This window comes from Pavona decussata, unplaced genomic scaffold (genome assembly GCF_977016875.1).
Source record: "Pavona decussata unplaced genomic scaffold, jaPavDecu1.1 SCAFFOLD_107, whole genome shotgun sequence".
Lineage (NCBI taxonomy): Eukaryota > Metazoa > Cnidaria > Anthozoa > Scleractinia > Agariciidae > Pavona > Pavona decussata.
In genome coordinates, this window is record NW_028145521.1 from 166,708 (window position 1) to 180,333 (window position 13,626).

Here is a 13,626-nt window from a genome sequence, read left to right on the forward strand (position 1 = left end):
AGTTAGGCGAAATTCATATAACGGAACGTATCGTAGATCATCTCATCAATGTCTTGATAATAACGATGTTTTGTTATTGCTGGAGTCTATTCTTCAGTCGTCAAAAGAAGGTACACAGAAGTTCGAACAGCTCGGGGTTTGGGAGCAGTACAGGAGCATTTGATGTATGGATGTGAATATATAGATTTTGAAGAAGCCTACCATCTCTATTCGGCTTTTAGTCAATTTTTTTGCCCAGATAAACAAGCCTTCAGAGATACACTGCTTGATGGAATACACGGTTTTCCTGTCTATGTCATTACTCAACCTATTACGTGCAAGATCTTTGTCGCTCTGAAGAATAGTAGCGACGTGGAGAAGTTTCTAGTCGATTTTACCAACTCTATAATTGATGAGAAGAATAATTGCTAAATACATTTAGTTGGTACCTTTTGTATGTCTTAAGACTTTACCCCCCTCACTTTTCGTATTTCCGTACAAGGTCCAAAATTACCCCCCCCCCCCCTCCAAAAGAGCTCGTTTAAAAAAAATTACCCCCCTCAAAACCACCCCCCCCCCCCCCCCCCCCAGGACGTAATAAACGATCGGTCCCTAAAGGCACAAAAGATCGGGCCTATGAAGAAATTCAGGACGAAATAGTGTTGTTGCTCGAAAGGGCAGGAAAAGTGTTTTCATTTGGGTGAAACTGAGAGCATGAAAGAACATTTTATTCCTTTTCTGATTTTCCCCTATTTTTTTTAACAGAAATTCAATGCTATGCATTACTTGACTTTATTCCAGGAATAATGACTTACGATTGAAACTTTCTATTCGTCTTTATATGCTCTCACCACCGAGAGAAGTAAGGCCTTCGTGTCAGAGATGGAAAAGTCAAAAATCTTTAACGACGAAGGGAGACGTCCTCGGAATGAACAGCAAAGAATTGTTGTCATTGTCCATACATGTACTGTGGGTTAACCTAGTCCAATTGGAACTCGTAATTAAGTTACATCCTCAAAAGACCACTATAAATTACTAGACTATGGTACACAGGCTCGAAAGATACTCTCACTGGCCTTGTCAAAGGCTGTTCGTGTGGTGGATACTCTGGAGCACGCTAGGAGGATTTAACAATGACAGCGTCAGACTTGAACAGTGACGGCCCGTAAGAGATAACACCGTCCCTTAGACCGAACACGAAAATCTGAGAAATACCAGTCGTGCCCCTTGTACTTTGACACCAGTGCGCGCGCCAGAAAATAAGATCTTAAAAATTTCAACCTCTTTCAGGTGATGACGCGTCCTCAATTTAGGTTCAATTGCCTTTCATAAATTTGACCATTAAGCTACCTACAGTCTTATTTCTCTGAAAGTAGATTCCATTACTTACTACATTAAAGACGTAAGTGAGATTGCCTACTAGGGCAAATGTTTGGACTTGTCCAACTGGTGTAACGCCGGTAATACTTGTCACGCGACCTGAGTCGAGTGACAACTGGCTTAGACTAGTTGACAACGATTGAGGAAGGAGAGGACAAAAATGTTTGCTTGACTAACAAAGAATCTGACGCCTTCGCATGTGATCTACTGCAAATATCCGGACCGCATTGAGGTTTCGAAAGTTCTTAATTTGTTGACTTGATTTAAATTTAATAATTTCGGTTTTACTTTTCCTGTAATGTTATTGATGAGAATCCGGCACAGACAACACAGAGTGAATCTCCGAGGAGGAAAACTTCATGATTATCGTTTCAGTCCATTAAATATACCTTGCAGACCTTCACTTGCCTCAATTTCTTCTTGTTGTAATTTAAAAAATTATTTTCGCACTGTCATCTCAAGCTCAAATGTTGACATGGTTATTCCTGTGCTTTTCGCGCGCTTGTGTATCACATTTCGCTAATCACGCAATGAAAGTTATTCGCGTTGTTCAAAACTTCAGAATCTCTAATAAGCGGAATTTGAAACAATGATTTTCAGCCTTGCCTCGGGGATGTGATATCGCCAGATATAATGTGAGTAACGATTGCAGACAAGTAAGAGCATTTCTTTATATCTAGTTTTTAGTCGTGTTATCTATCCGGTTGTGATGGAGTGAGTCAAGTACTCAGTAACAATGTTGCACTATTCTTCAGTATTTTCGACAAACACACAGAAAAGCAAAGCTTGGTTGGCAAGTGTATTTTTATATAGATGGGCATAAAGAAGATTTTTTTTTTCTACTTTCTTGTCATAAATGTAAACAAAGGTAAAACAACGGACGCGTTTCATCCATGTGGCAAGTCGAGAAACGGCTGATGTTTACATTTACGTCGGTGCGCGATTTTTTCAGTTTTTTCTTGCGGTGGACTTCATTCGTAATATTTTAGGCAAATTCTGTTTCAGGCCACGTAAAAAAAGAAGCATTTACACTTTCTGACAAAGTAGTAGTTTGGAAGTGTAGCATGATATGAGAGACAGGGTATTAATTTCACTGATTTCAAGTTATTTCCTGGGAACGGCTCTTTTCATGTCGCTTGAACGGCTCAATATAAACTCGAAAATTTCACCTGAAAAAGAATCATTTGATAACTTAATGCTAATATGGGGAGCACTCTAGTTTAAAGCTAGTTGTTTACGTGTATAAAAGCATGAAATGAAACCAGAGACCTTGGCTTTTATCTAAAAGCTTTCGTGAACTGTATTGACACGTGCAAAGTAACAGGAGGAACATCACGTACTGAAATGGCGAATTGTGTCAAAGTGCATTTCACACATCTCGACCTAGCGCGCTAACTTTCCACGGGCCAAACTAAATATTTTAACATGATAAATAAGAACAATTGCCCGTTCAAAAAAGTTATTTCATTACCAGTATATTTGTATATCCCCGATGATATGGTCATCTGAAATATGGCAAAACTGACTCTATCTAAGGAATAGCAAACATTGTATTCTTTACGTGGGCAACTTCAAATGAAAGATTGTTCAGGTCGGGATAAAATATCGTTTGGAAGCAAGCACAAGGGATGTAAAAACGATTGTGAAAGTATCAACTCGAGAAAACGTTGCCTTGTCTTGAACGAGAGTTTTTAAAATGTACTAATTTGCATAATTTCAATCGGGCCATCGGGCACGTTTTGGCCGATTTCGAACTTTCCCAATTTTTGCGAAAATAAAAATTCGCTGGAACTTTTGAATATTATTTTTGAAAATAGTTCACCAAAAGGGTCTTTTGGGGCAAATAAAAAAAATTTCGAATTTTCGCTTCTGTCGCCGGATTCTCGAAAGTTACTGAGAATGGCTTTTAAACACGGAGCGATCCTATAAGACCAGGCTGAACAGTTCAGACTGTCAATCAAAAATCCCAAACGCGCGTATCGGATTGGTTGATTACCAAAGGTCTTATTTTAGCACGTTCAAGTTCCCGCAACTTCGATTCGAAAGGACGTGACGAGTCGGAGGAAAAGCTGTTTTAGTTTAAATTATTTTGTTCAAAATCGATCCAACGAATATGGCTACAGGAGAAGAATTTAGAAAGTTAAGTTATCCGTCTATTTTGAGATCGGAAATTCATTTATCGGCTGGTAAAATCTTATCCTTTCGAGATATTTCCGAAACGATTAGGATAAAGGTCGGTTAGTGGGGGGGGGGGGGGGGGGGGGGGGGCTAAGTAAAGACACAAAGTCGCGGAAGCGACGCCTAGAGGAAACAACGGAGCGGGCAACGGAGGAGAAAAGTGACGTGTCTCGAGCGGCGAGCGATCGCACGCAAGACGACGGAGCTGGTAATCTTTTTGAAGTCGGCCTCTCTATTGCTTACTGTAGAAACTTAGAATATATTTAGTACTGGCTAATTTTAATACTGATGTGAGAGCCATTGCCATTATCATTTCATCCATAAGATACATGAGAGCAACATCAGGTCGTGTTTTGTTTATATCTTTGGTGATTTTTCGAATTGATTTTGCAAATTATGCAAATATGCATGATCACGTACGAAATGTGTTTAGATGTTTTTATTTTTGACTTGTGCATAGAAGTTTAGAATTTATTACTGCCACTTCCAGCGGATTAGTAGAGTTAGTTTTCACGTACGTGATCAATAGATACACAAGCGGTAATGAACTTGGACCCAACATGACGACTCGAGCGGCCGTTTAGCGGAAAACATCTGCCAAATTTTGAAAATCCTGCCAGTTTTGGCGAACAACACAGACTCGTTTTGGTTATCGACATATTCAGATGGAGGGGTACAGATGTCCAGTTCGTCGGTATGCTTCAGTTTATAATGGTTTCGATATTTGTACTGTGTATTTGGTAGAAGGATTTCGAATTTCGAGGTAAGTTTCGTATAATCTTTCGATTGCGGCAACGAAACTTGATTATTTCCGTTATTATCGCTAATTTCTGGTGTTTTACAAGATTTATAGTTAGCGTTTAGCTTATTTTTATTGATAAATCGATTCCCTCTTCGATTTTACAAACGATAGTTCTTTTCTCTTTTTCCTCGGCGGTTACCGGCGTCATCCACCATTATACTGATCCGTTTGGAAGCCAACAAAGCGCTTCAAAGGGGGCGTGTCCTTCCCTTTTATAGGATCGCTCCGTGTTTAAACTGTTTCTTCCTGAAGAAAACACACGCACTGTTGTTTTTAGAACCATATAAACTTGGTGCACGGACAATTCGATAATTGGCGATTCAACTTCTATAAAGAAACAACTACGGCTTGGCCAAGCCAAGGCTCCTTTTATAATACAGATTGGTTTTTAATATGGTGTTAAACCCACCAAGCTTCCATGGAAACATGTTAGGGCATGTCGTTGTTCACGCGACTTGATAGCATTATCGTTTTGTCTGTTATCTTAAAACATTATCATATAAAATGTCCAGTTAAAGTAAGTGAAACATCTGTATCTTCCATCCAAATCACCCTTATCGTTTTATTAGAAATTCTAATCATAATTTTTATGATTGTTAAAACATACTCATAAAATTTTCCAGTTGAACCAATTGAGACAGCCGTATCTTTCGTTTAAATTTCCTTTACTTTCTCATGGAAAATGACGTTGAAAGAACATAAGCTGATGTTGCCTTTTGCGTAACAGTGGTTTTTCCGTTTTACACTGTGATTTATTATAATTATTGAAATTTAGTCAGTTATTCAGTATTTTCTTCTGTTTTAGCATTGTTGTCTTAGTTCTTGTGGTTTTTGTTCTTTTCCTTTTTCTTTTTAGATATTTAGACCACAGCAAAATAACGTCTCTATCAGATGAGTTATTCGCTGAACTTACGAGCCTGGAATTTTTGTAAGTATTTTAGGAATGAACATTATATTCATTTTGTCACAACCAGGGGACTAAAAACTAACACGAAGTCTACGGAGGAAAAAAGGAGGTTCTCAGGTTTACTAGTGATCGGAAAATGCCAACGAGGCCAGCCGTCATTTTTGTCTACATTCCCTTCACTTTCTAATGAGAAAAAGACGTTATAAGAAAACAAGCTAATGTTACTTTTTGCGTAAAAATGGTTTAGTTGTTTTAAACTGTAATTTATTAGAACTATTGAAATTTGGTATTTTCTTTTGTTCTGGCATTGTTGTTTTAGTTCTTGTAGTTGTTTTGTTTTTGTTTTTTTTTTGTTTTTAGACATTTAAACAACAACAACATAACGTCTCTATCAGATGAGGTATTCGCTGAACTTACGAGGCTGGAATATTTGTAAGTATTTTAGGAATGGACATAATATTCATTTTCTCACGACAAGGGGAGTAAAAACTAACACAGAGTCTAAGAAGTAGATAAGCAGGTACTCAGGTTTACTAGTGACCGGAAGATGCCAACGAGGCCACTATTTTAGACACAAAATAATGTCACATTGGGCAATACTGGAAGTAAAGAAAGTCCAACGGGTAATTGCCGTTGTACAGGAATGAAATTGTCGGCAACGAATATTGTGGACATAAAATTGTGGCGATAAGATTGATGAACTCATCACGCTTTTTAGACGTATTAAATTTTGCTCACATTGCCACGGTGTGATAAAAGAGAGATTTAGAATTACGTTAGCGCAAACGGCAAACGGAAGAAATGACCATGCGGTCATGTTTATCGTAGATTTGCCGTTCGCTGTTTTTAGTTTCTCTGAAAAACTGAGTAGTTTTATATTAGTATCAAAGGCCAGAATTATTTAGCACTATTCTCTTCTTGGACTTGTTATCCAAGCAGTCATAAACGCAATCGCTATCCTAAATCTCTCTAATGAGATTCGCGGTGCCAAAAGTACGGACGATAAATCGTAAACGACGGTCGGTATCAGTGGGACAATATGGGAAATGGATGAAAGTAGGGTTGGGTTTTGGGGGTTAGGCAGTACCTCATTTAGCGGACTCTACAAGGAGGATCCGCTTAAAAGGGTTTTTTTTAACATTTCTATTATGCGAAAGCGTAGTGGAATTGAATTTTTAGCATTTCGAGGGGCCGTGACAATGAAGCGAAAGGTTAGCAACTGAATTTAAGTACTAGAGGAGGACAATAGGCAACAAAAACGTATAGGTGTGGAAAGTCTTAATCTACCAATAGTCGATGAACACTCCTCTTCCCCTGGCATATTTTGGACCTATGAGCAAGAGTATTTTGTTGTCTTTTATGTATATAAAAGGTTGTAATTACGCAAGAAGTAGGCTGGGTTAAGCCTTGTAATGTTGAACCTCCCAGTGGAGTCTCTGAAGTTTATTGAGTCCCCCTACGCCCCCTTCAAAGCCGCTTAATTTTGTGCACGAGAACAGTTGGCTACAAGTTTAACTTGCAGACATACAAAATGGTCAAGAACATTTATACAGCAGTATCGAATGTTGGTCGCAGATATTGCTGTAAGAATTCTTTTATTAAGTGATTTGCGAGAAAAGGGTTACGTTCCAATATCTATAGCAAGCTAATAAATATTCTGTTTAACTTCAGGTTTCTTCAAAACAATTTAATTTCCTCCATTTCAAATGATGCCTTTGCCAAACTTGGAAGTCTTGTGTACCTGTAAGTACAAATCCCTTTTAATATCATAAGATTTCATGCAAACATTCGGAGCATTAATTAATATCTCAATGAAATGCGGAAGCGCAAGACGCCCAATGACAAGCTGCTCAGTTTTTCGCTTTGCCACAGTTTCCTCCTACAACAGCTTGCCGTATTTGCTACAACAAAAGTTTTCTACAGTCACACTCAGTTTTCTCCCGTCATGCAAGGTGTAATGTCACCGAATTTTGTTTTTCGTGTTCTCGTTTCAGAGTTTTGTAAAACTGCGATGTACCTTTTCTACCCTAGAAGTCATTTTCTTCGTAGGAAAAATATGCAGTGTCATAAGGGTATTCCGCGCATGGCAATAGTTTTTCTTGGGGGAAGCATGGTCGTGTCCTTGTTTGTGATAAATTGTTGCGTCGTTTGCTTTCCTGTCCAGTCATAAAATTGTATACCCATCGAGATTAACCCATTTACCGATCTCCGTTACCCTATTGACTTGGAAGGTTAATCATAATTATTATTTCATTATTTTCCCACAATCGAAAATGGCATTTGATTGCTCACGTGACGTAATTTTCCATGGCAACACTATTTTGATGGGAGTGGTTTCCAAAATGAGAGTTTTAGACCTTCGTCTAAAGAAGAATGAGATGTACTCTGGCTGCGTTTACATTTCTATATAAATTCAGCATTACTTTATATATTTCTATTTTTTCAAAGTTAAGAAGGAAGGACGTCGAAGATGGCGGCTGTGTAGATTGAATGACGTAATAATAGACTCACAAAGTGTGACTCCTATTAAATTTTGAATTTGTGAAGTAATATATCAAACACGAGGAAGAGTGTTTCATCAGATATCGAAACACTGAGAAGTAGGTTGAAAGAACGAGGCGCAGCCGAGCTTTTTTTTTAACGACTTCGAAGTGTCTGGATATCTGATGAAACACACTTTCGAGTGTTTGATATGGCTTCTCAAATGATCAATTATTCTTGGAGAAATTCGAAGCTAAAGTTGGCAAAATTAGGATCACATATCCAAACCGAATCACGGTAGTGATTTTCTTTGTTTTCTCTTGATGAATTATTAATGAGTTTGAGAAGTAATATATAAAACACGAGAAAGCGTATTTCATCAGATATCCAAACACAGAGAAGTAGGTTGGAAAAACAGGCGCAGCCGAGGTTTTCTAAACGACTTCGGGGTGTTTGACATGGCTTCTCATATTTTTGGAGAAATCCAAGGCTCATGTTGGCAAAATTTTATGGTAGCTACGAACACATAGCCAAACCACGGTCACAGTAGTGGTTTTCTTTGTTTTCTCTTGATGAATTATTAATGAGTTTGAGAAGTTATGAGATTTGCTAAGATATTCAGGAGGAGCATGAACACAAGTGTACACTCATCAAAAATTATGTTATTGTTTCTTTTCGTGTGTGTGATATTGGCACTTATCTGCTGTGAATGACTACAAACTCATTCGGATGAAGTCATCAGAGACATTTAATCTCTAAATTACAAAAGCGCTAATGTTTGCTAATTGGGCATTTTTCATCATTGAAATGTTTTTTTTTTGTTATTAAAGGGAACATTTCGGCTTCACACGCTTTGGAAAATGCTGCAAACATTAGGAATAAAAGTAGTTTACCGTGTGAAGGCACTTGGTTATTACTAAAACGGGGAATGGGTAATGGAAAATGAAAATGGCAAAATAGAAATGGAAAATTATAAATGAGAAATGTGATGATCATGACTAGAGAAAAATATTGAAGTAAGTGGTAAATAACCAGACACATTTTAAGCGTTTCAAAATATGTTGACATCCATTGTCACCGGAGGTAACAAAGATGAACAATAACTGATATTTCCCAAGTGTCTCAACCACTTTGAGAAGCTGGCAGTGACTCTATGCCAAGATAGTGATGGCTGGCGAGTAGGCGAAGGAAGTAGCGAGGAATTTTGTGAGCTTAAGAGCAATTCTCCAGGAAAGTGAAGCAAAGTTGGAAATGAAAATTTTTAACCCCCCTTCATTTTTTGTGTGGAGGTAGGTTACCTGGAGGGATGAACAAAAACAGCCATATTTGGATCGGCAGGTGCGTCGTTGCCATGGAAACCGCACTTGATCACGTCGGCCTGAGGTCTATGTTTTGACCAAAAAATTCACTCTCAAATAGTAAAAATAAACGAGTCTGGTTCTCGAGTACATGTGAACCAATTCAAATGAAATTCATACAGATCGTAGCACCACTCTCCCAGTTTATAAAATTTGCCGTTAGAGTATTTTGGGTTCTATAATCAAGAAGACAATGTTCGTATTACTATGTTGCCTGTCAGCCATTTTGACAAGAAGGAAAAACAAGCACAACCATATTCGTTATTTCTCCGAAAGTACTCTTTCCACATAAACCAAATTAACAGCAGACCTTACATAGATATTGAGGTTTATAGCTATTATAAAATCTATTTGGGGAAAATTATATTTTGGCTATGGGTGATGAAGACATCCGAGGCAAGTTGCAAAAAATTTGCAAAATTGGAAATGTCGAGGTCTCCAGTATTTGGCTCAAACAGGCTTTAGATAGAGAATATCAGCTTCAGAGGTTTTCTCATTCATCTTATCTGTTATCTACATTTGATTGATTAGGTTTTGGCCAACGAATTTGATGAAATATAAAGTAAAACAAAGCGTACCTTGCAACTTTTGGGAATTTCTTCAGGATGCTTTTGTCGTATAGGATGGGTCTCTCCTCAGTTCGCTCACTCCATTTTCTTGACCAAATCTTGCACAAACTCTAGCGGAAAGGACAAATCTAACTGGCTAGCCTTGCCGAATATCTACTTTTAGACCAAAGATAATGATGCATTAACCCGAATAAAGAACAGTCGAACAGGTCAAACACGGTCGTGTGTCGAGTATCGAAATAATTCATCAATACAATCCATCCATCAAGATCACAGCTGAGCAAATGCATGTCTGCGACGATTCTGAATAAAGTCTTTGGCTAAATCGAGCCGTACATTTGCATGGTTGAGAAGCAAAGAAATCGTTGTTTACGTCCTGTTTACGACCAAACGTATGAAGACCGGAAATACGAGTAGCAAAACTGCTGACCGGATGTAGTTTTGAATGCGATATACGCGCTTTTTGTTTGCTTGTTTTTGTAGCTTCGGCTAATTGTCGCAATGGCATTATCTCTTCTTTAGATATTTTTGGTACAATATATCATTGATAGAGGGATAAAAGGACGACTTTTGATCCGCTTTTAGGACTGTTTTACAGTGGTGAATAAAGAGGACAAAATAAAAGCGCTTCACTAGTCGTTCTATGCAACCACATAAGCCGCCCATGTTTCCTGGGTTTGTTTGTTTGTTTGTTTGTTTTATATTTATTGGTTATTGGATGTTAAGGATGGCCTGCATGTAAGATAAGTCGCTGATCTGGGGCATTGCGTACACATTAGAAGTTACGAAGTTGGATTTTGACCCACCTCTCCTCCAGAAATAAATAAGTCCTCTCCAAGCCGATAAATTTTTACATTCAGTACCTAATACCTGCCCAAATTTTGGCATTCTTCTGTTTATTTATTTATTTATTAGTATTATTATTTTTTTTTTATTTTTTGTTTTTGTTTTTTTTGGTGGGGGGAGGGGTGACCGGACGTAAATTTGTGCCGTCAATCAAAAACACTTTCAGGGAAATTTGCATATCGTCGTGCGAGGGAAAATATCCAGGTCAGGACAATAGAAAGTTGGTCTCTTTCAAATCCCAAAAGGGATGTTTCGGTTTGTGAGTGCAGTGGAAACAATATAAAACTCAGTCAATGTCAAAGGGATATTTCCAGGCACGTGCAAGCCTACGGACCTAGTATAAACCGTTATGAAATCAGCGACGAAATGGATCTTATTTTTTGCCGTGCAGTTAAATAAATGTAACATTTCACACGCGAATTTTTGATTCTCTTGTCACGAATAGTTTATCATAACTGAATTTGTAATTGCATTTCACAGTCTAAAAAGCAATCTTTTTTTTTGGGTGCGGCTATTATGATCATGCGTTCAATTTTCACCCAAGCTTCAGTTCAGCTTCATTTCCTTTGTTTTTATTTTCATTCGGTTATTCTGTTTTTTCTGTTATTCTTTCTTCACCATTGCCATTGTGAAACAACCCCATTACAAGAGCATATCATTACACATACATCCGGTGTTACATCCCATTACATTGTGTTACATCCGGTCAGCAGTCGTGCTTCTCGGACTTCCGGCCTATGCGTTCAGTTAATTTACCATTCTTGGCTTGTCCACTATCGCAATATTTGACTAGATTTTAGCCAAAGACTATACTGTGGATTGTTCAAAGACATGTATTTGCTTTGTACATCGATCTCGACACATTTACTTTACTTCCTGGCTGAATAATATTGATGAATTTAGGTTCTCGACGGCAGAAATCGCAAGCATTACGACCATGTTTTGGACTTTGTCAACTATTCTTTGTCAAGTGTATGGGGGCTACTTGTATCATCATCCCTGGTCTGAAACACAGCAAACTGGATATTCGATGGGAGTAACTGTTAGTCTGCGCTAGATTTGGTCAAAAAGACGGAGCGTGCGAAGGAGAGACACTGGAGAGAACAACGCGACGAAAGCATCCTGAAGAAATTCCCAAAACCTTCAAGGTAGGTTTTGTATCAATTTATATTTCATCAAATTTGTTGGCTAAAACCTTATTTACTAAATGTAGGTAGCAGACAAGATGATAAAAGATACTTTTGAAGCTGATTTTCTCTCTCTAAAGCCTGTTTGAACTAAATACTAGAGCTCTCAAAATTACCAATTTTGCAATTTTTTGCAATTTGTCCCAGGTGTCTTCAGCACCCATGGCCACAGTATAGTTTTCCCCAAATTGATTTTATGATATTTAGAAACGTCAATATCTATGTAATCTCTGCTACTAATTTGGTTTATGTCGAAAGAGTACTTTCGGAGAAATAACGAATATCGTTGTGCTTATTTTTCCTGCTTGTCTAAATGACTGACAGGGAACATAGTAGGACGAGCATTTTCTTCTGGTTTATAAAACCCAAATTATTGTAACGGCAAATTTTATAAACTGGGAGAGTGGTTCTACCATCTGTATGAAATTCATTTGAATTGGTTCACATGCACCCGAGAACCAGACTCGTTTACTTTTACTTTTTGAGAGTGGAACTTTTGTTCAAAACATGGTCCCAAGGCCGACGTCATATAGTGTGGTAACCATGGCAACAATACATCTACCGATCCCAATATGGTTGTTTTTGTCTATCCCCCAAAGTAACCTACCTACACACAAAAATTGAAGAGGGGTTGAAATTTTTCATTTCCAACTTTGCTTCACTTTCCTGGAGAATTGCTCTTAATAACCGCTCCTTCACTAGTTTTCCAGTAGAACAGTTCGGAAAAAACACGTTGTCCACGGTTAGAATTAAAAGCAGTTGTGTTCTCTAACTCTGGCTGGTTGAATGGACTCAGAACATTACATTCGCGACGAGGAACGGATCAAAACATGGCATTGATCGGAAAAATCGAGGAATACAACGAGAACGACAGCTGGATGGAGTACACCGAACGATTCGAGCATTACTTCGCGGCGAATGAAATTACGGACAACAACAAGAAGCGAGGGGTACTGCGAATGTGGAGCGAAAACTTACCAGTTAATCAGGAATTGGTAAATCCAAGGAAGCCGACCGACAAGTCGTTTACAGAGTTAGTCAACCTAGTGAATAATCATCTAAACCCAAAACCCTCTTCAATGGTCTATCGGTTCAAATTTAACAGCCGTTTTCGCCAGCCGGGAGAAACAATACAACAATATGTCGCGGAACTGAAAAATGTATAGGAGCACTGCGAATTCAACGACCAACTGGAGAAACTGCTTCGTGAACGACTAATTTGCGGCGTGAATGATGTATGCATACAGCAGAGATTGCTGGCGGAAAGTCAACTGGAATTCAAGAAGGCACTAGAATTAGCCACCGCGATGGAAACCGCCGACAGGAATACACGTGATCTGAAGCACGGGAATCCGAACGGAAAGCCGAAAGAACCACAAGTTAACCGCTTGACCAAGGAGCCACCGAAACAAAAACAGCCGCCAAGGTAATCAAAAGAATGCTATCGTTGCCGAGGTCAGTTTCATAATGCCAATAAGTGCAGGTATAAAGAAGAGTGCCATAGATGCCGCAAGACGGGTCACAAAGCGAACAATTCAACTGTCGCAGTAAACGTAAAACGAGTTTTCAAAACAGCAACAAGTTTGGAAACACGCATCGCTTGGAGACATCAGAAGAAGCAGAGGAAGAATGCGAAGAATAAAAGATGTTTCAACTAGTCGCAAAGGAGAGAGAACTGTATCGAGTCGACTTACAACTAAACGGAGTTCAGACGAGCATAGAAGAAGACACCGGCGCTGCAGCTACGATCATCAATAAAGAAACTTATAAGAGAATCATTGATGGAAATTCTGAGACTAATCGGCCACTGAAAGATGGGAACCTCTAAAGTGAGGCTCCGAACGTATGAAGGTGAATTAAACAAAGGTCTTAGGAACTGTGAACGTTCTTGTAAAGTATGAGAAGCAAGAAGTGCAACTGCAAACACTCGTAGTGGAAG

At 38.6% G+C, this 13,626-nt stretch overlaps 1 protein-coding gene across 1 annotated transcript in view; it reads left to right on the forward strand.

Moving 5' to 3' along the window:
• Positions 1-13,626, forward strand: part of LOC146470970 (uncharacterized) — an 84,731-nt gene that overhangs the window by 8,915 nt on the left and 62,190 nt on the right. Inside the window, exons 3-5 of the mRNA XM_085121346.1 lie at positions 5,196-5,267; positions 5,607-5,678; positions 6,918-6,989. Coding sequence (XP_084977472.1) covers positions 5,196-5,267; positions 5,607-5,678; positions 6,918-6,989 — 216 coding nt within the window. The remainder of the gene's footprint in view (positions 1-5,195; positions 5,268-5,606; positions 5,679-6,917; positions 6,990-13,626) is intronic.